At 41.7% G+C, this 26,836-nt stretch overlaps 1 protein-coding gene across 1 annotated transcript in view; it reads left to right on the top strand.

The window, feature by feature from the left end:
• Positions 1–26,836, top strand: part of LOC144823936 (sperm-specific sodium:proton exchanger-like) — an 8,804,346-nt gene that overhangs the window by 342,491 nt on the left and 8,435,019 nt on the right. Inside the window, exon 3 of the mRNA XM_078682870.1 lies at positions 11,100–11,228. Within this exon, the coding sequence (XP_078538996.1) occupies positions 11,100–11,228 (129 nt within the window). The remainder of the gene's footprint in view (positions 1–11,099; positions 11,229–26,836) is intronic.

Genomic DNA, 26,836 nt, shown 5'->3' with positions numbered 1-26,836 from the left:
TTTACCCATTGAGTTGCAAATTCTAGGCATATTGCTCTGAATAGATATAAGATCTTAGGAAAAAACACCATCTTTACAATGTTAACTCTGCCAATAATAGACAGATGCAGATTGTCTAGGTGTTGGAGAGCTTTCTACTTTATATCCATCATTGGCTTTACATTTAATTGAACCATATTATCAAGTTTGAATTAAATGCAAACCCCTAAATATGTAGCCTTTTCTTCTTCATTCATATTAGCTTCATTATTCAAAATTATCTGAGTTTTCCCTTGGTTCAGAGCATACCCGGAGACTTGTCCGAAGTTCTTGGCCTTGTTTTCAATGGCTGTCATGGCGGTATTAGGATCGGCGGTTACCACGGCTATATCGTCAATATAAGCCAGGGATTTGGTGGGATAGTCCTATGACCATATAGGTTTAATTTCACTGTTGCCTTCAAGCCTACGGGTGAAGGGAACGATGTACATCGCAAATAACAGTGGTAAACATGGGCAGCCTAACCGTGTTCCGCGGGATATTGTAAATTCCTTGGATGAAATACCATTCACCATTACTGCCGCTATTGGTTTAATATACATTTTTTGTACTGCCTGTGTATACCCATTTTCCAATTGACTTTAAAGGGAGAAAGAACAACTTAGTGTATTCAATACTAAAAAATAACACACATCGAAATGATGAAAAATCCATGGATGAATTAAAAGTTGGAAAAATAAAACAAATTAATGAAAATTGGATTCGGACAGCATTACATGAACAGTGACAGGCTAGATCACAATATCAAATAGAAGAAGTGAATGCGGATCATGTACCAATAGGAGTATGCTCATGGAACATAAATGGTTTATGTAAAAAGATAAAAAATGCTCCAATAGATACTTTATCAAACCTCTATCAACTCATACTTCTGCAGGAGACATGGGAAATTGACCCCTTTCTGCTACAAGGATACAAAGGATACTATGTGCCTGCAATTAGATATTGTAAATTTGGCCGACCATGCGGAGGCTTGGCAATAATCATTTTGATTGATTTGAGAATTGAACATGAGCAGTTGGTCACGTACAATTCTAACATCCAAGCAGTAAAATTGAAATATGTAACAAGTGAGGAAAAAAACTCTAAAATGTTAATAATAGTTAATATATATATTCCACCTAAGCACTCGTCAAGGAAGGATGTAAGTGCAGCTCTAACAGGATTTTTATTGGAACAAATGATATATGAGCCGACTGTTGATTTTATCGTTACATGTGATTTTAATATAAACCTCTTAATACATTTAATACGGGATGATTTTATACAGTCGCAAAATCACCAATGGGTAATTCCTGAACAAATATTTGACCCCCGAATAAATACTAAGCATAATCCAATTGGAAGAAAATTACTGATGGATGTGGAAGCACTGGAACTAAGAATATTGATTGGCAGGTTTTCAACTGATATACCCGCAGCTTGGTCATTTCAAACACATAAGTCTAAATCAAGAATACACTATACAATGGTATCTATAAACATTTTTGATAAAATTGTCTCCTATCGACTAAGGAAAGTGTTAGATAGCGATCATAGTCAACAAATATTACAAATAAAACTGACATGTTCGAAATATCAAAATTATTTAACAACACAAGGTCAGACCTGTACCACCAATTATAGGAAGCTCATATGGAAGACTAATAATAAGGACGATATGAAAGAAAAGGCACAAGAATTAATCAAAGAATGTTTCTAAGAACATATTACGCAGTCTGCATTTAATCAGTGGGAACATTTCACGCAGAAAATAGTTCAACCATTTGATGTTACTTCTTGTGAGAAGAAAAAACAAATGACCAAAACGAAAAAAAGGGATACTAACATTAACCTCCCACACACTATCAAAAATGTTAGGCAGACGCGTAATAGACTGAGGAAGCAGCTAACCAGGCACCCAAATATTGAGGATATAGAAATGCAACTTAAACGTACCAATAATAATTTGATGAAATTACTTTGGAACGAAAAAAATAATATCCAGCAAGAATTATGGACAAAAATCTTTCATGCTTGTAACCAAGCAAACTCAAGGGACTTTTGGAAAATTATTAATGGTTTAAGCAGACCCAATAAATCTGTGCTAGCATCCACCTTAACTGAAGATGAATGGTTTGTATCCCTCAAAAAGACCCTAGACCCTGTATCTGAACTAAATATTCAGAAAGACAAGCAGACAATGATGATTAAAACAGACCTAGAATCTGATGTGGAAATTGTCATTACAGAAAGTCAAGTAACAAACTTAATAAAGAAACCAAAAGATGGAGTACCAGGACCAAATGGCATCCCATTTGCTCTCTACAAAGAAGATCCAGACTTATGGGCTACATATTTGACAAAGGTTTTTAATGAAGTTGTGCAATCTGGGCAAATACCGATATCTTGGAGAAGATCATTAATATCTCCTATCTATAAAAAAAGGAAACTGGCAATTACCAGAGAACTATCGCCTGATTCTCCTCCAAGCTACTGACGCAAAATTATTTGCGGGCCTATTACTATCAAGTTTAACAGATTGGGTTAAGGAGAAGCGAGTATTACCCCCAAATCAAACGGGGTTTATCAAAGGTCTAGGAACTTCCACAAATATATTAATTCTATCAGTTTTAATGGATAAGACGCTTTTAGCTAAGCAGCCCCTCTAATTTTGTTTTGTCGATTTTAAATTGGCATTCGACTGCGTGAACAGGTACCTACTCTGGAAAAAAACTTAAGGATCAAGGAATTCCAGACTCACTACTAAAATTGATACAATTATTTTACTCGGACAACTGGGTGAGGGTGAGAATTGGTGATGGCCGAACACTATCCAATAAAATGTCCACGACGTCAGGATTAAAGCAAGGTTGTGTCCTTACCCCATTACTTTTTAATCTATTTATAGCGGATCTCACTATTGCACTGAATGAAGTCAATGCACATCCACAGGCTAGCTGGAAAAGAAATATCTAATCTGTTGTACGCAGATTATGTTGTACTTTTAAGTCAATCTAAAGTGGGCCTGCAAAGATTAATCGATCGCATATCAATGTACGCAAAAGAAAATGAAATTGTAATAAACGAAACAAAGACGAAAGTAATGGTAGTTACAAAAAATAGAAGATTTAAAAATAAATGCAAATGGATATTGGAACAAACTCAACTAGAACAGGTTGATTACTACCGGTATCTCGGAGTTATATTTAATGACAGCTGAAACTTTCTTCCACAGAAAAAAGATATTACTAGGAAAGCTAATGGTTTGGTTGCTGCATTTAGGATTATACAACAGATATTAACTGCATTGTCCTATGGCCCTTTATTAAAGATCATATCAGCAACATTATTACCCACCTTGACATATGGCTCTGAAGAATTAAACGGGAAAGATGCGGAGATAATTAATAATGCAGTTGCTAAAATCTACAAGATCTTATTTCATCTACCGTATAATGCCTCGCAAGCACAGGTGAGGTTGGAATTTGGGATAAATAACCAGCTGTCTGCAAGAAAAGGTCAAGCTCTTAAAGTATGGAATCGTATAAAAATTGACCTTGGAAATCAAATGTACCAGATACTATGGCAAGAAGTCAAAGACAACCGGAAATTGCAAGCCTGGGCCTTTCTAAATAAAGCAAAGGAAGAATTTGGTGTAATACCAATGTGGGAGAATACAATTACCCAGGAAAGTTTCAAAAGAACAATTAACAAACTGACTAATCAACTGTCGCTGATAAAAGACAAAGAGGTATTTGTAAAAATAAGACACACATGGCCAATTATAAATGGATTTTAAAAAAAACAAGCCAAAGAATATCTTGAAACATCATGGTTGCACAAAGTAAACACATTTTTATAAGAGCACGTTTTGGATTATGGCCGGGTTTATGTTGTTTACCGTCATGGAAGAGCAGTGAGGACAATACTATATGTAGGTTATGTAAATGTGGGCAAGAGGATATTATACATCTACTATGTCTTTGTCCTGAAATAAAAGTTGAAAGGAAAATCACCCTTAAGAGACTATTCAATGCTCGTGGAGTAAGGACATGTAGACAAGCCTTGATGGCATGCCTAAACCCTAAAGACGTATTTATGAACTCTGCATTTGTAAACATTTGATGTGATATTGGTAAAAAAACTTGAAGAGAACATTTTTGTATTTTATTAAATATGCGATATTAGAAAAATCATGTATATAGTGTTTTACATTTTTTATACTTGGTGATATTTTAAGCATTTTTGTAAGATTTTAATTAATCAAACAAATACATTTGACTATACCCATCTTTAATTCCGACCTTGGACATGGCAGCCCACAGATATTGCCAGGAGATCCTATCAAAGGCCTTCTCAGCATCTAGTAAAACCAGTGCGATAGGGTCTCCTGCAACATCCATACTGTCAAATAACGTGATCACTCTTTGGATATGATTTATGGTGGATCTCCCTGGCACAAAACCTGGTATTTGGCAATTACTTTATAGATGATAGGTGCAATTCTATTAGCCAAGATTTTTTAGTAGATCTTTGAGTCAGCGTTAATAAGAGTGATAGGTCGATAAGAGCCTAACTGTTCAAGGGCTTGTTCTTTTTTTTCCCTAGACCAGGAACTTGGAGGTTGGCCACCCTTAAAAATATGCATAATGAGGTCTGTAAAAATACTTTTGATTTGATCAATAAAGGTGACATAGAATTCAGATGGAATACCATCCCGTTGTTTTCCCTTTTGACAAACTTTTGATTGTCCTTAAAATTTCTTCCGCGTCAGGTACATCCTCTAAGATTGCCTGATCTTCCGGATCAAATTTTTAATTTACTACATTATCTAGAGACCCCTCAATATCTAGTTGCCCTCACCACCTCTGCTGTATATAAATCCCGATAAAATTCCCAAAAAGCATCTCTTATAAGCTCAGGGTCAGTTATTTGACCTAACAGAGGATCACCTATCTCTCGAATTAGGTTTGAAGAGGTCTGTTGTCTTGTAAGTACGGCAAGTTGGTGGCTAATTTGCTTGTTTACCTCATAAACCATTTATTTTTGTGATAATGCTTTTTTTACAGGTTTATCAGTAAAAGTAACAGTGCCAATGTGGTAAGCCTAACAACAACCAGCACCTCTGTCTTAATGTTGGCAACAATGTAATTACAAACAAAATACTCTTAAGAGCGTGCTCTATGTCTGATACCGTGCCACCCACAGAATCACTTAATACAATCGGAAAAAATCTGAGTGTTTCAACAATTCAATAGCAAAGACAGAGCACAGCTAACACACAAGTAAATAGCTGATTGAGCCCAAACAACAAACGTATTTAATGTAGAAATTGCAACAAATAAAATCTGTTCAGCAAATGAATCTTCTTTTACAGATTATGCATACTTCGAGAGACGACCATCTTCATAGCACCCACTTTTAAATCAAAAGACATTGGGGCCGTCTTTAAGTGACCTATACTTTTTGGTTACTTTACCGTTCGCGTGCCTGGACTATTTCATCCGGTTACGAAACATATAGATCCTTCTGGCTGGTACTGAATCCCAGAAGTCACAAGAGAACATTGCTAAAGCCTTGAAAAAGTCGCAAAAAATTATTATATGGCGACGAAACACGTGTCGGCTGGCTATACCTGTATCCATGTTACGAACTAAGAACATCTGTAAAAGAAGATTCATTTGCTGAACAGATTTTATTTGTTGCAATTTCTACATTAAATACGTTTGTTGGTTGGGCTCAATCAGCTATTTACTTGTGTGTTAGCTGTGCTCTGTCTTTGCTATTGAATTATCAGTAAAAGTGTTGGTAATTGCTGCCTTAGCGATGGCAACCTGACTTTGTGTTTTTTGTACTTCCTCACCCTCCTATTGTCGCCCTTATCAATTCGTATTCAGCCAGCCTTAGATTCTCCTGAAGTACCTTCAAAGATTCCCTAGCCAGTTTATTTGCATTTAATGAGAATCATAGTGTTTCCCCACGTTTTCCCACTTTTAGGGCGTTCCCAACTACTTAAATTGACGTGCTCCCTAGTTTATCTGCTAAAAAGTTTGGGATCCAGTCGCTCATGTGTGCACGATATACATCATCTAAAAGCAGGGCCTTCTCGAATGTCCAGGACCTTATTGGTAAATGCCCTGTTCCTTTTTCCAAAGTGCAGATTAATGGGTTATGATCCGGTAGGAGGACATGTGGGAACTTCTCCATTCGGCATTTTGATTTTAATGAGTTAGAAATAAGTACGTAGTCAATTCTAACGTGAGAGAGTTGTGAGTTGGAAAAAAAGTATACCCTGGACCATTGGGTTTTAAAGTCTGCCAACCATCCACTAAACCATGTGTGTAACACATATTCTTTAATGCCTTAAACACTTTAGGTTTACGGCCAACTTTTTACCAGTCCTCTTTCATAGACCAATCGTTAGGAAGGGTAATGTTAAAATCCCCACAGATCACTAAGGGTAGCGGCCAGTGCGTAATTTCATTTGAGATCTCATCGAACACTGTCAGATCATCGCTATTGCTTCCATATATGTGCAGAGTGTTATCTTTTGCCCATCCCCAAATTGGCATTCAGTAACACCCCAGCGAGAATTTGTCTGCTTTAGATCGACTAAACACAGGCCCACTCCCTTTGGCTAGAATAGCTACCCCCCAAAACCTAGCACCCTGTGACGTCGCACATCTCAACCTAAACCCAAGTGTTTTTAAAATATGTGTTTGTGAGCCTTCTATATGTGTTTCTTGCAAGCAAATAATATTAGCACCCAATGCTTGTAGTCTTAACGCCACTTTTTGCCTTTTTTAATGTCATTTAGACCACATATATTCATGGACCTAACCCTTAACACTCTCATCTGGTTAGATCGTACGTTCCGGATAAACCTCCATGCTCAATACGTTGCGTAACACGTTTGTCACCAGATACCCTGATATTAACAACATACCAGAATCATTTCTCCTATCCTTTTTAAATGCCTGTCTGACACCCTTCACCCCCTCCCTATCCCACCCCTCCACCAATTTTAGAGGTTACCTGGCCTAACCTAGGCCAGGGGTTTGACATCCGAGGGAACAGAGCATCGATGTGATCCATAATGTGTGTGAAATAAAGAAAAACATATTTAACCTATATGATCAAAGATAACAGAATTACTGAGATCAGTATCTGTAACAATGCAGCAACCCATTTCTCTTAATCAGACCGGAATACAGAACATTATGAACCTTATGCTATTGCTACCACTACTCATTTCCAGTAACTTCCTCTAAGTATACTTTGGCCTGGATCTCTGAAACAAAACTACATGTTGTCCCCTTATATACAATCTTTAATCTAGCAACACTCCACCCCTCAATATTCAGTTGCCCTCACCACCTCTGCTGTAAATAAATCCAGATTAATCTAGCAACGCTCCACATTTTTGAAAAGGGGCAAAGAGCTGCCTTAGTCTCCATCTGCGTTCGACTGTGGCATGTGCAAAGTCAGGTCTAGTAAATAAGGTTATTCCGTCAAAGGTCCGTCTACTTGTGGGATTAGCCAAATCATAGAGAGATTGACGGAGAAGAAAATTCCCAAAGAACAGAAGCAGGGCGTGAGGGTGTTGCTGTGTTGACAAAGAGCGTTTGGCCGGGGACAGCGGGAATCTGTGCGCTTGATTAACTTCTTTATCCCAGTCTCAAGAGTGTAATTCTAGAAAAGCCCCTTTGAGCAACGTGACCATAGAGCTTCTGGGATCATCCCCTTCCACACCTTCTGGGATCCCTAGGAATTGGAAATTGTTGCGCTGCTGCCTATTTTCCTGCTCCCCCATCTTGAACATAAGATCTATGACTATACTCTTGTTTACGTCTCTTTGCGTTTTTAGCGTAGCCACATCGTTTTCTAGATGCTCCGTCCGTTCCTCCACAGAGACCCATCCAATCAGCAATTTCAGCGCAAGTTTTACCGACCCTCCTGACAGCCCCTTGCAGTTTCTTGGCAGCCAGACATGATCTTCTGCTATCTGCTTTAGCTTCATCCTGGAAACATTTGATAGATTGTAGAACAACTGCCAGAGCTGGTTCGCTCTTAGTCACTCCTTGGTCTCCACTTTTGTTGCTGCCTGTGATTGTTTGATTGCCACTTGAGGCACCCATTGAGTCTGATAATATAGTAAATTATGTATCAGTATAGTCCCACCTCAAATCTGTGGCACTTTCTCTATCAGAAATGTCATGTTTTTGTGGCGGCCCTCATTTTTCTTTTTTTGTAATTTTTTCAAGCCATGTTTATTTTTCTAAGGGTCTGTATTAGAGCTGCTATACCACTTAGATCCATCTTCCCCACTTGACTCAGAAATGCTTATATCTGACAGCTCTGATTCATCTGTTAATGAGAAAAACTTTTCTTAATTGATAGGCGTTTTGAGAAAGTGGCTTTGGAGCGCATCACTTGCATCCTGTAGTTTTACTGCAGTTTCTGCATCTCCTACAGTAATAGTTACACCATCACTTGAGCTGTTGAGTTTACTGCTGAGCCTTACAGTCTTGCCCACAAAGCTATCCCCATCTGTCTGGGTCAAAGGTGTAGAATGTACCACTGAGCTTGTTTTGTCCGCCAGATCTGTAGGATGGGGAGTTATCGGAAGCCCTGGATCAAAGATTGCAGTTGGCAGTTTTTTATTAGACTACGCTCCTTCAATCTGCTCTACCCCCTCTACTGCCTCAGTCGAAGCTTCTTCTAGATACTTGGGCCCAGATCCGGGCCCCCCAGTTTCACCAAAACTGCTGGTGATTAAAGGTTGGGAATAGCTGGCTTCTTTGTAGGGTTTACTTTACCTTTTTTTGTGTTTTCTGTAGTTTCTGAATGCTTTTCACAGGTATTTCTATCAAAGCATTCCCCTTTCTCTCCCCTGTTGCCGCTTTTGTTTCTAGCGCCCCGGGTGTCCACCCTTTTCTGCCGGGTGACTGCTAGCACTGAGCTGGGCTGTGAAGATGCGTGCGTTAGGGAGTTAAGCGAAGGCGCATTCTTTCCTTTACCCGTTTTCACCCCCTGCCAGCCATCCTTGCTTGTTTTAACACATTATCAAGAAGATGTAACCAGTTATCAGGAAAGCGATGTGCTGCCCGAAAGTCTGTGTGCTCCGAGAAGCAATCCATCTGCCAGGCAACGCGCTGTAGAATGCCAATGAGCTCCTGCGTTTTGGCCGCGCTGGTGATTAATCATGAAGGTCAGGGGGAATCCAGGAAGTCCGAACCATGCAGGCACCCTCGGGGCTGAGGAGAGATGGGAGCGTATACCTTGCATCCACAGAGCAAGTGAGGTATACTTGCTGACCCCGGGGTAGGTTTTTCCACTGCATTTTACTCATTTTTACTGCATTCTATCTTTGGATGTTTATAGAGCATATAGAGCAGTTCCGATCAGTGGAGCAACGTGGCGGAGATGTCACTCGGACGCCATCTTGCCCCAACCCATTGGGTTACAGAAATATGCACAGCAGTAGCATTCTATACTCGCATTTGCAGAATGGCAACTTGGAAGAGCCATTATACTTTGATTAAACACAACTGTGGCTACTGAAACGTTGAGTTAGTAAGCACCTGGATCAAGCAGTATGCCAATAGATACTTCCTGTTATGTTAGGCAAATACTGCTTGCTAGTCTATTTCAAGTAAGTGAATCTATTAGAGATCCTGTAGAGAAGAAACAAGTGTACATACCTGTAGCTACAGCCCAGCAGAAATTGACATATATGATAGATTTACTTACGTCCCATCCTCCTTGTGTGAGGTGCTTTGATTGATTGATTGATTGTGGGTTTCTAAAGCGCTAGAATCGACTCCCGAAGGAGTATATCTGCACTGTAGACCGCTGGGGAACCCGTCCTGGCTTTCCCTGTGAGATGGTCCCTACTGGGTATCTCCAAGGTGAAACCAGGCATCCCCGGCGTATGTGGGGGGCCATTGTGGAGATGAGGCAAGCTAATGCCCAGAGTTGCCGAGTCTGATCCCTAGTTAGAGTAGCCACCGGGGGGAGAATTATCGAGTCCGTTGACCCTGGTCCAAGACCCTGCCGCGCCGGGAATTGAACCCTAGTCCAGGGCCGTCCTCTGCTCCCGGGTCTGCCGCCTCTAACCAGTGAGCCACACCACACCACCTGGTGTATCGTTTAACACTCGTGCTATGAACTCTGAGGTGTGGCAGACAATGGAGATAGTGGTGTTCAGTGTGCGCTCCTTTCTCTGGTTGAAGTTTGGGTCTTTTTCAATTGTGTTGTTTTGTTACTAAAGTTAAAATGTGGCTTTTTAGGCTCTTATCCCAGTGTACTGTGATTACCTCTGGCTCAGAACGATCCTAGCCTGTGAATCTAAGAAGCAAACAAACGCTGGAGAATTGTAGTTATAGGTAAGTAACTTGTTTCATATATATTTTTTCTGAGCTTGTTAGCCTCTGTAACTTGCTCAGTAGCTCTGTAGCTCATTCTAACCCGGGGGATACTCTCTATGGCCTACGATTTTGAGATCTGTGTAACATTCCATTTTGTCACATTTTTGTTTCCAAATTGATTTTCAACATAAACATATCACTGTGAAACTACTTTAAAAGACCAGGATGGAAAATCAAAACCAGTCATTAAGAGGTTATGTGCAGTTGCATAACCTTATTATTTGAATTACATCTAAAACCAGTGGATTTTCGCACAAGAGAATTATTCAGATGATGATTTGCTTTGTTTTCATGTTTTTCCAAACTAAGCGTTGGGCTTGTTTAGCATGTCATGAAGGTAGTGCAATATTTTGTTAGTGCCTGTTTAGAACTTCCTATTACCATCCTATGTTTAGCACATTGATCTGTTTATTGGCCTGTCTAATAATACAGTTGGTCTAGTTTCTTTAGCATTTTTGTAGTGGGAGCACACTTTCCTCCAAGTATTTTTTGACTACTCACTTTTCTCTAAATCTGTTATTTGGAACTGCCATTTATACTTCCCCATATTAAATGATCACCAGCCATCCCTCAGGTATAAAAAGTAATGCTCTTGTAGAACGTGTTATCATTAAACAGCTGCGTCATTTCAGTATTTTTATTTGCCAGGCTGCAAAGCTATCAGACGACATGGGAATTAACGGTGTTCACTTGACTTTACATGTATTCCTCCCACCATTAATCTTTATTGGTGCTTTTGATACGGATCATCATGAAATTAAGAAATCTTTTGGGCAGGTAAGATCAATTTAAATGCTTAGTATAGTGTGGATCGCAAAACGTCTTCAGAGGTTACAGTCTGAAACAACGACGTAATAAAAAATGTATCAGTATTATCACGTATTTCTTCATATCTGAATTCACTGCAGTGTTATATGGGAACAAAGGGTGCCATTTTAGGACTGTGGCGTTTTACCAGTTCACTGATGCGGCAGAGGACCGCCTGCCTCATTTAGCGATATATACCAGATTGGTGGTGTTCGTTTGATGAAAGTGTTTCTGCTGACACAGCAATAGCACTTTTATCTAAACTGCAATGCTGGCTAGCTATCATATAATGGTGGCTGGTCTTAGAAAATATAAAATAATCAATAGCCTGAGGTTCTGAGACTTTTGGGATGTATGCATGAAAGCTACTGAAGTATGCGTCTGAAGGCTCTCCCTAAATGGGCATTCACATTGATGATGTGGCTGATAGGCCTCGAGGTCATGGCTTTTGGAGAGTTGCTAAAGCCCCCTGAGGAAAACCTAGCAGTTCTCCAACATCAAATTAGAAGTTCAGCTGCAAGTTTGGTGGAGTGGAAGGCCAGCTTAAATAAACCTTCACTTCTGCTATTCCAAACCCTGTATGACCTCCAAAAAATCTTCACGGAACCATAGTTCATCCGATAGAGGAGAAAGGTAACAAGCAATCCCATCTACAATCCTCTTTGATCCACTGACACATTTAGAGGTTCTTGGAATCCACAACTTGCTCAGCCGTCAGGAATATCCGTATTGTGCCCTGAAACAGATAGAACAATTGATGGACAGAATACAGAACAGTGTCATACATTCACCCCAGTACAGAGATCTGGGCCTAAATTCATCGTTTTTTTGCTCACTTGGCTTGGCAATACGGGCTGGACTATTCCCACAAGGAATAGGGTCAAGACTGATTTGCATATAGGTGGGTACAAACTGGGGTGGTGTGGTGAACAAAAGAATGATGGATTTAACCCAGATCCCTGTGACTGGGGGTGAATGTTTGCATTGTCCAGCATTCCGTCCATCAATTGTTTCTTTTACACTGTTACAGATAGGGCGCAATCTTCCTGTTTGCACCATGGCACCTCTCTACATTAGGGCCCCAGATACAAACAGGGAAACTGTGCCCTATTTTTTTAATGCTCTGTATTCGTGGCAGCTGCAAATGGGCGCTTCTGCCAGGTCAGAGCATTCAAGAGAAATATGGAGCAGCTCTTTAAAAGCTGCCTCGGGTTTCTATGTGCTAACCGTAAACTGAGGAATTAGACATCCCCTTGCAGGCGGGTGCAGTCAGCGACCTGACCCTCCTGCAGGAGGATGTCGGAGTCTTAATGGAATCCCCTTTCATCCCTCCAGAGGGTTGACAGTAGGAGGCGCACCAAAAGTGCGCCACTATTTTGTGCTGCACTTTCAGTGCGTCTCCTTAAAGGCATGTTTGCCCCTGTGAGCACTTCAAGAATACAGCGTGGGCTCAGAGGCAAAGAGATTCCATCACTTGCATAGGGCAATGCCCCTTGCAGGTGAGGGAATGCCCTCCAATGAGAGCTCTGCTGTTACATCTGCGCTAGCGCTATCTGTATTACAGAAGGAGCCGCACAAACGTTTGCAACCCCTTCTGTTATACAAAAGTGACCAGAGGGTGCACAAAGTGGGTGTAAACGCCCCCTATGCCCATGGGGCACTTTTGTAATGCGGCCCCTGGTCATCAAGGCATTGAGCTTTCTTGCAAGATAGCCTAGAACAGAAAACTAAAAAAAGTCACAATTTAAGGGTAAAAAACGTATAGCCAGTAATAATAATAATAATAATAATAGTCAGGGAGATTATTAATGTGAGCATTTAAAATGTATCCTTATCTTGAGGTAAGGCTCTAGGGCCAACATTTGATCAAAGAGGAGCACAGCAGAAGATGACTCAAGCATATGGAAGCTGGTCTAAGACGTATGGGTCATGAGGGCCCAGTCAATCAAGCTGACAGAGTGTTTTATTTAGGTCAGGCCTAGAGTCAGCAAGCAAGTGCTGCTCTATGGAAGATCTGGCGTAGTTCAGTACAGGAGAGAAGCCCCACCCACTCCCTTGTCCATATTTGTCATTGGTTTGTGTCTTTGTCCTTCTAAATGCTGCCTTCGGATTTGTTTATAGACTTGGTAGTCCCTCCTTAGTACAGCCATTTCGTCATTTGTATCCTTCAATGGCTACTGGCCCCTTTACTTCGAGTGTTACACGGTACGTGTTATTTACACGGTGAGCACTATTTTCTTCAACTAACAACGTTCTCCCACTCGCCCCACCCTCCCATTGTCCATGCCTTGTCGCTCACTTCTCCCCCCGCCTGCACTCCCGTTGTCTGTGTCTTTGCCCTCCCTCCCACCATCCTCCCTACCATTGTCTGTGCCCCCGCCCTCCCTCCCGCTGTCTGTGATTACTACTGTTTGCAATGCAATAGGTCTCGCGGAAATGCGAGTCCTATTGCATATCAAATGTGTGTTTACACATGCTAAAAACTAATTTAGATACCAATAGTGTCAATAACACCCAACATTTGCGCCCGACTCCAACATGGCAACCCTTCTGACACTCCCATTCACAAAAGAAAAAAGACGTTGCACTAGGTAGTGGTGTGGGAGGGGAGAGCTTCTCCTGGAAAGGTGTGGTTTTCCGTGGTAGAGGTCGTGGTTTCTGCTATCGCAGACCCACTCCAACCCACTCAGGTGTGGTTTGATCCTCACCGGGCTCTGTACTGGAATGTCAATGCATGACGTCATGAACCTCCTTGCAGCGGAGGCAGCGAAAAACATCTGAGCATAAAGGTTTGGAGTAAACGGTCCTAAGTAACCGGGCATGGAGGAAGCGAGTCCGGGGACCATGGCTGGTGGCTAGTGAGGAGATGGGCTCTGAGAATTCTGGAGGTCAGTGGGGGAAGGGAAGAATGGTGCCATGGGGTGCAGTGGGGCAAAATAAACATTTAAGTGATATGGCTGAGGTAGAGGAGTGCAACATTAAGTGAAGTTGAGGGGGTGTTCTGCTGCAGTGTAGTGAGTGAGTAGCAATCGCCAGTGCCGCTCGCACAGGTAACGCTGTGGGGCGGCTAGGCAGGGCAGGTTCGGGGCTGGGTGGGGCTAGGGGAGTGTGACATACACCGGGAAGGTTGTATGTTTAAACAACTACCTCTGTAATCACAAGTGCCTAAACCACGAAGGCTATATAACTGCCAAATCCAAACCACTATGTTTTGAACCACGACTCACTGGACTACAAAATAATTTCTATTTACATATAAACCGACTCTACTACTATGTTAAAACGACGCTTCATTTAAACTTGTAAAAACATTAGTTAGCATGTTTTTCAGATATATCTTTCTGTCAATTTTTTAGATATCAAGTTACAAAATAAATGTCAGTACAATACAGTAAATCAAGTCTGGGCCTTTACTCTTCCCTACGCTCTCTGTCTTGTGTGTGCCTAGTTTATGCTTGTAGAAACGGAGCTAGGTGTCGAGAATGCAATTTCTATTGTGCTAAAAAAAAACAGAACGTGTGGGAATGCATCCAGCTGTGACCGGTGACGTTGTTAAGTGGACAGGGCAGTACCAGCAACATCTGTGGCTGTGCCCAGTGTCTCACAATCTTAGGTGACAGTGGGCTGTGCGGGTGGGGTTAGGGAAGCCAGACAGCAGCAGCTTTGTGGTTCCTCTTCAGCACCCCACAATATTTCGAGGCGCAGACACTGTCATCCGGGAGAGCCCACACACAGGACAATAATGCGCTCAAGGAATCCCAACATATAGGGCTGAATGAGGCTGTAGCACGGATGTCTCTGAAGGTGCTAATTGTAATTTTGTGAAGCTCCCTCATAGTTGATCAGACTGTCTGCATCTAGAAAACAGCTGATGTGACAGTCCACCATGCTTGCCTCTGTTAAAGATTACACCTCAGTCAGATGTTTAAATCTGCACCATAGCGCCTGGTAAGGTCGATCTACCTGGGTCCCACATACACTGCACCAAATATTTTGTGTCTGGAGTGGACAGTGAACCCTGCGCCCCATGTCCTTGCCCGGGGTCCTCCTGCCTGAAAACAATCCTACAGTGACATCTACTGGCCAATTAAAACCAGGTAAATTAAAACTGACTAAATTAGTCAGTATTTAAAAACATATATTATTAGATGTTTATTAAAAATAGTTTACATTTGAAGTGTAATTTAAATTAATTTAAAAAAAAATTGTGTTTAAAGTTGGAGTCGTTGTTAAGGCCACACGTTGTTTAATGAAGTAATTTTCAAGGAGGTCGTGGTTCAGTCCCAGGTCGTTGTTTATGAATCGTTGTTAAGGCCACTCGTTGTTTAGAAATCGTTGTTCAGGTCGTTTCCCCAACGGGAAAGTTGAGAGTAAAGAAAGAAAGAAAGAAAAGCACTTACTTTGCGCTCGCTGACTCGGCGATGCTGGGAGCGCAAAGTAAGTGCTTTTATTTACTTATTTCTTTACTCTCAACTTTCCTGTGTTATGTCACACTCCACTAACCCAGCCCCGCCCGCCTCACCGCCCCACAGCGTTACCTGGGCGAGCCGCCACTGGCAATCCCCCATTGACCTTATACCTGGTCCAGCCCACCATCCCCTGGGACCATTAGTCTCGTCTCCTGGACCAAAGCCTTTACCTCTGTACCAGGCTCTTACCTTTACCTCCCCCTGGACCGGTACCATCAGCCCAGACCAGAGACTACCTCTGGAGTCCCCTTGATAAATAGCAGCACTCTCTGTCCTTCCATGGACCGGTACCTCTCTCCCACATTTGGCTAGGGTTTGCACGCCTCTTTTCTGGATTAAACTGCCTTTGAATGGATCATTGACTGAGTCCGTGTCATCTACATCGGCTTATCTCATTCCCTTTGGTAAGAAGTCCACTTGCCCTAAATCAGCCCACCCATCACCTTCCCAGCTCAACCTGACCAGTATACCTTCTTTCCCTCGTGCTTCATGTTTCTCCTGTGAAGAGAATACACTTAATACTGAATTTACTCTAGTTATGATGGCCCGAGGCAGTCACAGACTGTCACCATGACCGCATCTCACAATTAGTCCTTCCTGGCACTGGCGTGTTACCCCCACACAAAACACTCTCGAACACATCAGCTTTTTGTTTATTTTATTAACAAATACAATGAACTCTAAGCTTAGACTTTAAGCAAGGTACATACAAGCTTCATAGGTCTATATAAGTAAACCTATTGCGGCGGCTGCCTCACACCCTTGTATGTAGCTGGCAGGCAAAGAAGAAACCATGGCGAAAAATAAAGGTATTGAATGATTTAAGAAGTTATGCATTCTTAATGTTGGTTGGCATACTTATTGTTTTACGGCCATCAACCCGACACCTATGAAGTACAACACTGATTATGATCTTTAAGATCATGTTCTATTTTTACCAGCGCTCTGCCTGACTGAGCCTATGAAAATAACAAGTATAAAGTCTCACTTATAAATATGCAAAGACCATTTGGAAGTTGTTTCACCTAATGTAAATCGCTTGTACCTCTCTTACATTTAATGGGCTGCTTCAGCCTACCTCACACTCACAGTGAACACATTTGAAAACCTTTGTTAGCACATAAAAGCATACTTTTCACCCCTATTGAGTAAATAGAATGTGCTGCTTGTATTTTTTTAAGGAATGTTTTTGTGTTGTATAAGTGAGGCATGCTTTAGATATTCACCGTAAATGCTTCTCAGTAGTGGCATTTTACATTTTCTCTTTTTGTTTGAGAAATGTACCTTTGAGCAACAAAACAATCATTCAAGTAGGAGGTAATTAGCTTCTTTGGTTGTAGAGATTTTGTAGACCCCAAACACTTGTATTGATTGTCAGGTGATTGGCTCTCACTGTTGGTAAATGTTTAGATTTTTTGAGGCCTGGTGTCTTGCTGGGAAAGGAGAAGGAAATTTTAGTGCCGAGCTGAGTGAACCTTTTCTGACTAAGTATTATCATGTAAGGTAAAGGATTTCTAAGTTTTCTGACTGTTGAAGGAGGTGCTGTTTTTATTACACATAACCTATGTTGCCTTTTTTCTGCCTAGCTGCTTTTAGTCAAGAGGCAGCGATCCTTTAGGTGTCTGGTATTGGTGGGCATCGTTAGATTGTGTTCACATGGTCAGTCTTGGCATGGACTTCTTTGCGTGCTGTGGTCAAGCGCTTTTAAAGCTTTTACTTAGGAGTGACTACTTATTTTGCCAGAGTTGAAAAAGTAATTTCTTGGTTTCAGTGCTTGCCTCTGTCATGATCAAGTACAACCCTGGTAGTTTTAGTGTAGGGAGGAGGGAGCGAGAGGACTGTGGCATTCTGTTGCGCATTCCACAGACTAATCCCTCAAATGTCACTGTATGAAGAAACATGGTTATGCTATCCTCTGGGGAAGCAGGGACAGCTCAAAACTAAGCACCAAGATAATAGTTAAGGCACTAGATCCTATACTAAAATGCCTAAGCGATTGCCCGACCCATGATGAAGTCTTAACTGCTTTCCAAAACATTACCAAGGCGGTTAGAACCATTCTATTTAAAGACTCCAAGGGCACCCATAATACAAAAAAAGGATGGTTTGATAAAAATTGCACTAGAATTTATGGTAGGTTGAAGAAGGCATTACATAGCGAGGAAAGAGATTTGTCCGTGATAAGGGAGTGCAGAAAATTGTACTGGGAAGCGCAGAAAAATAGGTTATCGGAGATTAAGGACAATGCCTGGAAGGTCCGTATCGAGGTCGCTGAGTCTAAAGATAGAATGAAATTTTGGACCACGGTAAACGCACCTTTCCTCACCAACAAAATAGATGAGCCTACTATTGAGCTGGCGATAGAAGAACAGGTCTGCATAAACTTTTTTTCTAAAGTTTACGCAAGACAGAAGCCAAATGAAGAAGCAACTGAGAGCTCTGAAATAGAGACTATAGAACAACCCTTCTTACCTATTAAACTTGATTTCTCACTTAAAGATGTCACTACCGCAGTTAAGATTAAACTAGTGACGCTGGTCATTAGACCCTTCTTGCACTACCTTTTGCAGAACTCCATCTGCCTAAATAAACCAAAGATTTGCTGATGCTTTGATCTGTTTATAAATTTCTTTTATTTGATAATATGTCTTTTCATTTTCTCATGATTATCTGAATATCCACTATTTACATTTGCTGCAAGCAATCAATCTGGCTTCATATTTTTTAGCAGCCAGTCAAGAATGTTTATAATCCAGACTGAATAAAATTAAGAAGGTTCAAAATCAAATCCCAATGCATTTTGGGAATATTTCCCTTCGTCAGGGGAGCTGAAAAACATAAAAACATGAAAACAATAATACCTTGAAAAGGCCGTTATTCAGCGCTTACAACTAACATTACAAGCTTCTCAAATTTAGAAACATTATAAGCATTATACTCACTGTGAGTATTGTGCATGTTTATGACGCAAAAACTTAACCATCAGAGAAATACTACACATCTTTGTTGGTGATAGTACATGCAAAAGTGAAAACTTACAATACACGCAACATCAGTAGTCATCATAATAATGCAGAGTTGTGACAATAAACAGGAAAAAAATAGACCCGCTCAAGTGTATATGTACACGGGTACTCTCATTGCTTTGTAACCAGCTTTTTCACTTTAAAATGTCGAGTTTCTGTACACAGTCCCTTACAGATTTTTGTAATTATACTCCATTCATAAAATCCCCTTCCTTTTGGTTACAAAACAATGAGAGTACCCGTGTACATATACACTTGAGCGGGTCTATTTTTTTCCTGTTTATTGTCACAACTCTGCATTATTATGAGACTACTGATGTTGCGTGTATTGTAAGTTTTCACTTTTGCATGTACTATCACCAACAAAGATGTGTAGTATTTCTCTGATGGTTACGTTTTTGCGTCATAAACATGCACAATACTCACAGTGAGTATAATGCTTATAATGTTTCTAAATTTGAGAAGCTTGTAATGTTAGTTGTAAGCGCTGAATAACGGCCTTTTCAAGGTATTATTGTTTTCATGTTTTTATGTTTTTCAGCTCCCCTGACGAAGGGAAATATTCCCGAAATGCATTGGGATTTGATTTTGAACCTTCTTAATTTTATTCAGTTTGGATTATAAACATTCTTGATTGGCTGCTAAAAAATATGAAGCCAGATTGATTGCTTGCAGCAAATGTAAATAGTGGATATTCAGATAATCATGAGAAAATGAAAAGACATATCAAATAAAAGAAATTTATAAACAGATCAAAGCATCAGCAAATCTTTGGTTTATTTAAGCAGATGGAGTTCTGCAAAAGGTAGTGCAAGAAGGGTCTAATGACCAGCGTCACTAGTTTAATCTTCTACTTCAACTACTGTGGAGGGTGGCTCCTCCTCCCCTCTTAGCACACCAAAACAAAACTGCGATAAAAAGTTTCAAAAAAAGTTTAATTACCAACAAAAGGAGTGCACCGCTCAACCCCCATTTCAACTACCGCAGTTAAAGCATGTAAAAGCGGCAAAGCCGCTGGTCCCGACGGGATAACAATTGATTTATATAAATCTAATTTGGAGGTATGGGGTCCCATTTTAACAAGAGTTTTACAAGTGTGTTGTGAAAGAGGTTTTATTATTACATGGTCCCAATCCATTATAGTACCCATTTTTAAAAAGGGTGACGGTGAAAACCCTGCTTTTTACCGCCCGATATCCTTGTTGGATTCTTTGATGAAGGTATTGGGCAGGATGGGAAACGTCGTTTACAACGCGGTCGTTACATCGCGATGCCATTACATCGTGGTTTTTAGAACGCAAGTCGTTACAACGACTTGCGCTGGATGGCGCTCTAGGACAAGGAATAGTATAATTTACTATCCAACACCTTCCCTACTGTGAGTAGACTGGATTTGGAATAGTAAATTATACTACTCCTAAGTCTAGCGCCCTCCAACGCAAGTCGTTGTAACGACTTGCGTTGTAAAAACCGCTATGTAATGGCATGCGATGTATTAGTATGCGTTGTAATGTCATACAACCGGCAGGATTGTTCTAGAAAAACTACAGGAATGGACCGAAGAAAATAACACTTTAAGCGACGTCCAATATGGTTTTAGAGCCGGTCTAGGCACAAATGAGCAGATTTTGAATTTAAGTATTTTTATTGGTAAATATACTAGGACAAAAGGAGAACATTTTTATTTGGCCTTTGTAGACCTTTCAGCGGCCTTTGATTGTGTAGTTCACGAGAAATTATGGGGGATTTTAAATGAACTGAAAGTTGACCCCGTTTTAATTCAGTTTTTAAGACAGTAATATATAGGACCTACTGCAAAGGTCCGCTACGGCATTGAGGGCGAGTGTACCGCCCCATTTAAAGTTGAACGAGGCGTAAGGCAGGGTTGCATATTGGCACCACTCCTGTTCTCTTTCTATACCAACGCCTTACAACAGGAGTTGGTGTCAAATACTAGGGATCCTCCATCAGTAAAGTCCCGCCCAATCGCTTCTCTCCTATACGCTGACGACGCTGTCCTCATGTCCCGCACTCAAACAGGATTACAAAGGGCCCTTTCTTTTTATACAAGTTTTATGGACAGTCTTGGCTTAAAATTAAATGCAAAGAAAGGTTTTGTGATGTCATGCGGGTTTAGTAGAAATAAGACCAGAAGTTTCCAGGCTGGGGGAAATAAGGTGGAGACCACCCCTGCATTTAGTTATCTGGGAATGCTCTTTGACAGATGTGGTTCTTGGGCACCAGCAGTAAAGTCTATGTCTCTACTCTATATGAAGTCTATTGCAGCACTTTTTAACTTTTCTAAAAAATTGGGGAAAAGGCCACCAGAAATTTTATTAAAAATATATCGAGCAAAGTGTGTGAGTATAGCAACCTATGAGGCAGGAATCTGGGGTTTCCAAGACTTTAACATAATCCAGTGCATCGAAAACACCGTCCTGAGATCCCTTTTAAGTGTTCCAAATATTGCCCCTGTTTTTAATTACCATTCAGAATTGGGGGTTACATACATTTCCAACTTGATTAAGGCACAGCCAGTGTTGCTATGCACAGAATTTGGACCACCGAGAATGCAAGATTAAACAGAGAAATAATTAGGGACTCCATGGGATTAGATAAGGTTTGTAAAATGTTATGGTTGAAATATGTGGGAAGTTTTATGGAGGATATTGGTCACCCAGAGTATTACTCCAATGTGGTAAATAAATAAATAATACCCTATTTTTGAATGCATAAATGAATAACAGATAGCTCAATAAATAAGAGTCAAGATTCGAGGTAGTAGGAGTTTTGCAGGTTTAATACAGCATAAGGACAGGAACAGGACGACCTGCACGGGAATAGGATGGCAGCTGCCGGGGACAGGATCGGGGCAAGGGAACGGAACGGATAACTTTTTAATAACAGTACATGAGCATATATACATAGCGCAAACACATAGCATTACATTGCAATAGGCGTAGCAGTGGGTGGAGCAAGAGGCGTGACGCGTAGCAGTCGCGAAAGATAAGGGTGAAAGTAGGTGTAACAGGGCGTATACATAGACATGTGGTGCAAACGTAACAGAATATGTCATGAATGGGGCGGAACCCATGGAGGGGGCTACCTAAGGAGCCGGGACCTCTAACCTGATGGTGCGCGCAAACTGGCGATGACGTGTTACCAGGAGAAGCAGGGGGCTATGAACTCTGTGCTAGGAGCAGAGACTGAAGTCTGGAGAGTCAGGGCGACATGTACCTAAACCCTATCTAGTATCTGATGTTTAGGGAACATGTTGATATAAACTAGAAGTCAGGAGGGGAAAGGCTAACAGACTCTAAGACTGGAGCATGCATTATTCTACATGTAGTGCATGATGAAGAATATTAAATGACCATTAAATGCAGTATTTCTCTTACATGGAGACGTAAAGGCTAGACAATGACGGTAACTATTGATGCGATTCAGTAGCTTAGGAATGCAGAGAAGGAGGGCTGTACTGATAACTCGAATCATAACATACTCTTGGCAGACTCCGAGGCAGAGCCAGGCTGAACCGGGCACTGCGAGGCAGGAAGTAAGTGAAGGGTCGAGGATACAGGTGGGGGCTGTATCGCTCCTCAGCGAGGCTTCAGGGGACAGGAGCTGAATCTGGTGTCCAGGCCCTTCTGAGGCCTAGAAACGGGGACTTTACAATGGAATAACGTGCACACTGAGAAACGTGGCAACGTAGCTTTACATAGGCCTGATATTCGTAGTATTCACGAGAACTGGAAACTGACATACTAAAGGTGGCCACAACTATAATTGCGTCTTTAATCGAACATGGGGAATAACATATGCATATTAATCATGCACATATAACATATGATGGAGGACGCGTAGGGACACAGAACATGGCAAAATTTACTTTTCCACATTCCCTCCTTGTCACTACGTTTCCTTCAGGAAACATCAATATTCATGATACCATCTATCATTTCATACAGTATCATTTGCTCGTCTCGAATTTTCTTGGAACGGGATTTAGAACTGGACTTGGGACTAGGAATACAAGAGGTAGCACAAATGCCGCAAATCGCAGGGCCACATTGTATACAGAGGCAGCAACTGAATATGATCGCTACTGCAATACCTAGAAAGGACAAGACTTTCCATCCCCAGGCGGAAATTATATTCCAGAACCAACCGGACCATGTCCAGGTGCCTGGATTTTGGTGTAACAGATGGGCAATTTTATGAAGTCTGGTTATAGCTGAATAAACAGACGGCGCGTTATTTGGAATGAAAATGCAGCAACTAGATCCGATGACTCTACAGGCCCCGCCCCTATCGGCCAATATGACGTCAAGGACGAGACGATTCTGGAGCACGACAATTCTCATAAAGGATTGTTCTTCGGTTAAATTACTTAGAGCAGAAGTAGTCTCAATTACTACTGCTTCAAGGGTTCTGGTTAACCTACGTATCAGTTTACTATTCACAACTGTACCTAAATAAGGGAAGACACCTTTATTGATATCTATATATTGTTCTAGAACAGTTTCAGTATAATCGACAATCGGGAGGTTTCTCTTGTGTCTAGTATGTACTAGGTGGGAATTCCTATGGTAGTCGGGTGGGGCTAGAAAAACAGGTGGCAGTAGGAAGGCAATGTAACAGGTTCCCTCCCAATCGAGGGGCAGACGAACATATGCGGTCTGACCACAAATAAAATAAGAATGACGTGAAGCTTTGAAAATTGATTTCCTACTGTCACTATACTTGACAATAGTAGTACAATCACTATGTCCTACGTGTGTAGAACCATTATTTCGGACACATAATTCGCCTTTGACTGGTAGTACTGAAATTGCAGGTAAGTCTGGAGTAGTATCAGACTGAACATTCAGGACCATGAAATTCGAAGAATAATTACCTAAATTATACACTTCATTTTCTAGATCTAACCCGGTTCTGTGGGGGAGACCTTGCTTGTCTGGAAAACATGTACTGTTAAGAAAAGACATATCTGTTGAGGATGACGTTAACGTGGACCATGCTCCACACGAACCATTATGTGAAAAAGGATAAGGAAAGAGTGGCAGAACTCCCTTCGGTGTCTGGAAAGGGGGGAGTCGACCACACACCCAACAATTAGTGGCATTGCTGGTCTGGTGTGAATAATGTAACATGCGGATGAAAGAATTATTTCGCATAGCGAGGCGGTAAGAGAGTTCATGAGGAGGCAGATCACTAAACGTGTGCTCCACCGTAACATTAGCAGACTTATTTACATGAGAAACTGGAAGATACAGGTAAAATGCATAACTGGTGCAGGAAATCATAATGCTGAGAAATAAAACGAAACTTAGAAAAACGATACATCGGATTGAGTTTTGACTAACTCTCTCACTATGGGGGTCTATTTTATACATGTCAGAAACAGTCTAACCGTTTCACCTAGGGGAGGACTTAGACAATCAAACTGGCTGACTTATTTTACTAGACCGGAGTTTCAACTTATACTCCTGCTGCGGAGTTTTCTCTAACAGGGAGGGTGCAATATCATTGTTCTTTGCGGGACAGTCCTTAAGAATAGTACTTTGGCAATCCTTCAAATCCTGGGAAATGTTCTTTGAGATGGGTTTCAGTCCATAAAACTTCTTTACGTGCGAAAGGTGCACCCAACCTTTGCGACCCTCCAACTTCACGGCTGTGCGGGTGGCGAGGAGGACCTGTCGGGGCTCCTTCCAGCGTGGCTCCAGCGGACTTGAGCGGTCAAAATTGCGAACCAAGACCATGGATCCTGGAACGATTTCATGCGGTGCCACCTCGGTATTGTCTGGAAATGCGGCGGCAACCTGTGAACGACAAGAGTTGAGGGCAGACATCAAGGAAGCTAGGTAATCTGTCAGCATATTACTTGAAACATCGGTAATACTTCGGGGTCTGGGTGTACCCCACATGTTAGAGGGGCGGCCGAAAACGACCTCATACGGGGACAGACCTGATCTGGAATGTGCGACCATGCGCATATAGAACAAAGCGACTGGCAGAGCTACTAGCCAGTCCACACCTTTCTCTTTACATACTTTGGCGATGCGGATTTTCAGGGTCTGGTTATGTCTCTCTACGAGACCTGCTGCTTCAGGATGGCGTACACAATGGAACTTCCACTGGTACCCTAACAAAAGGGAAACATGCTTCATTAACTCTGAGGAGAATGGCTGGCCGTTATCAGAATATACGACCCTAGGGAGTCCATAACGGGGGAAGAACTCACGAACCAACTGCTTGGCAGTGGTCGCGGCTGTGTAATCTGGGACTGGATATGCTTCTGTCCACCTGGACAAAGCGCATACAACTACAAGGACATACTTGAAACCTCGACATCGCTCCATCTGAATATAATCCATCTGGAGGACTTCAAAAGGGTGGTCAGGAGGTTGGAATCCACCTTGTTCCACCGGGACACTTTTACCTGGATTAAACTGACAACATATCATACAGGTACGGACTTTTTGCTTGGCTGCAGCTCGTAAATGCTTGTTGAACCAAATGTTCTGGATACTGTCTAACATAGCTTTTTCTCCTAAATGTGCTGGACTATGTGCGGTATTGATAATGACTTGAACCATAGAGTCGGGGAGAAACCATGTGGTTTTACCCTTCGTCACCCATCCTTGATCTGTCTGGACCCCTCCTTGTTCGGACCATTTCTTGATTTCTTCGGGAGTAGCATGTAACTGGATATCTATGACATCTTGAGTAGGGTCCTTAACTGTCATACATGTAGTCGGATCTGGAGTGTGTGTCATGTTAACTGGAATATCTGGAGTCTGTGCCGTAAGCTTGGCTGTGCGATCTGCTAGATCGTTACCCTGGGAAATAATGTCAGTAACTTTCGTGTGTGCCTTGCATTTCATGATAGCAATGGATGTCGGTAAATGTATGGCATCTAACAGAGCTTGAATAAGGAGACCATGCTGAATCTTGGTTCCATGAGAAGTCATGAAACCTCTCTCCTGCCAGAGTACTCCAAAGTCGTGTACGACTCCAAATGCGTAGCGTGAATCTGTGTAAACATTAACTTTCAGGTTCTTGGCGTGTATGCAGGCTTGAGTCAGAGCAACTAGCTCTGCTGCTTGAGCGGACAGGGTGTCAATACGGTGTGTCTCAATAACTTCGGTGTCGGTAGTCACTGCATACGCGGCGACTAGTTCTCCTGTACTTGTTCTCATACATGAACCATCCACATAAAGTGTCAGGTCGGGATCTGGTAACGGAATATCTGTCAGATCTTGTCTTGGCTTTGTCGTAATATTAACTACTTCCACACAGTCGTGTGTGTCCGGATTTAAAGTAACTGATGGTAACAGTGTAGCAGGGTTCAGGATGTTGCAGCGTCTGATTTCTATGTGTGGCTGGAACAGTGTCAATTCATAACCTGTTAAACGTGCGATTGTCAAGTGCTGAGTCTGTGTTCGATTTAAAAGAACTTCCACGGAGTGTGGAACTTGTACTGTCAGGGAGTGTCCTAATACTATGGAATCACTTTGCCTGATAGCTAGTGCTGTGGCTGCAACTGACTTGAGGCACGTAGGCAGAGCCTGGGCTACAGGATCTAATGTGCTCGAAAAATAAGCACAAGGCTTGTACTGTCCCGCTTGATCTTGTGTGAGAACAGATAATGCTGTACCTTCGCGTTCTGTGACGAAAAGTGTAAAAGGCTTACTGTAGTTCGGTGTAGCTAGAACTGGAGCTTGGCATAGGGCTTTCTTTAACTCATTGAAACTAAGTGTATGTTCAGATGTCCAAGGGAGGACAGTCGATACGGCTGCCTCCTGTGTCGTTAACTGTATCAGTGGCTTGGCTAGAAATGCATACTGAGGAATCCATTGTCGGCAGTAAGAAGTGAGGCCGATAAAAGCACGTACATCCTTCTGGGTCTTGGGCTGAGGAAGACTCGCTATTAACTGGATACGGTCAGGCGTCAACTGCCTACCCCTCTTGGACAGTAAGTGTCCTAAGTATACCACTTGCTGGACACAGAATTGAAGCTTCGAAGGGGACACCTTGTGCCCCATCTCGGCTAGGAAATACAGAACTGTGAGGGATGCTC

Source organism: Lissotriton helveticus, chromosome 3_1 (genome assembly GCF_964261635.1).
Source record: "Lissotriton helveticus chromosome 3_1, aLisHel1.1, whole genome shotgun sequence".
Taxonomy (NCBI): Eukaryota; Metazoa; Chordata; class Amphibia; order Caudata; family Salamandridae; genus Lissotriton; species Lissotriton helveticus.
This window is presented reverse-complemented; position numbering and strand designations above follow the sequence as displayed.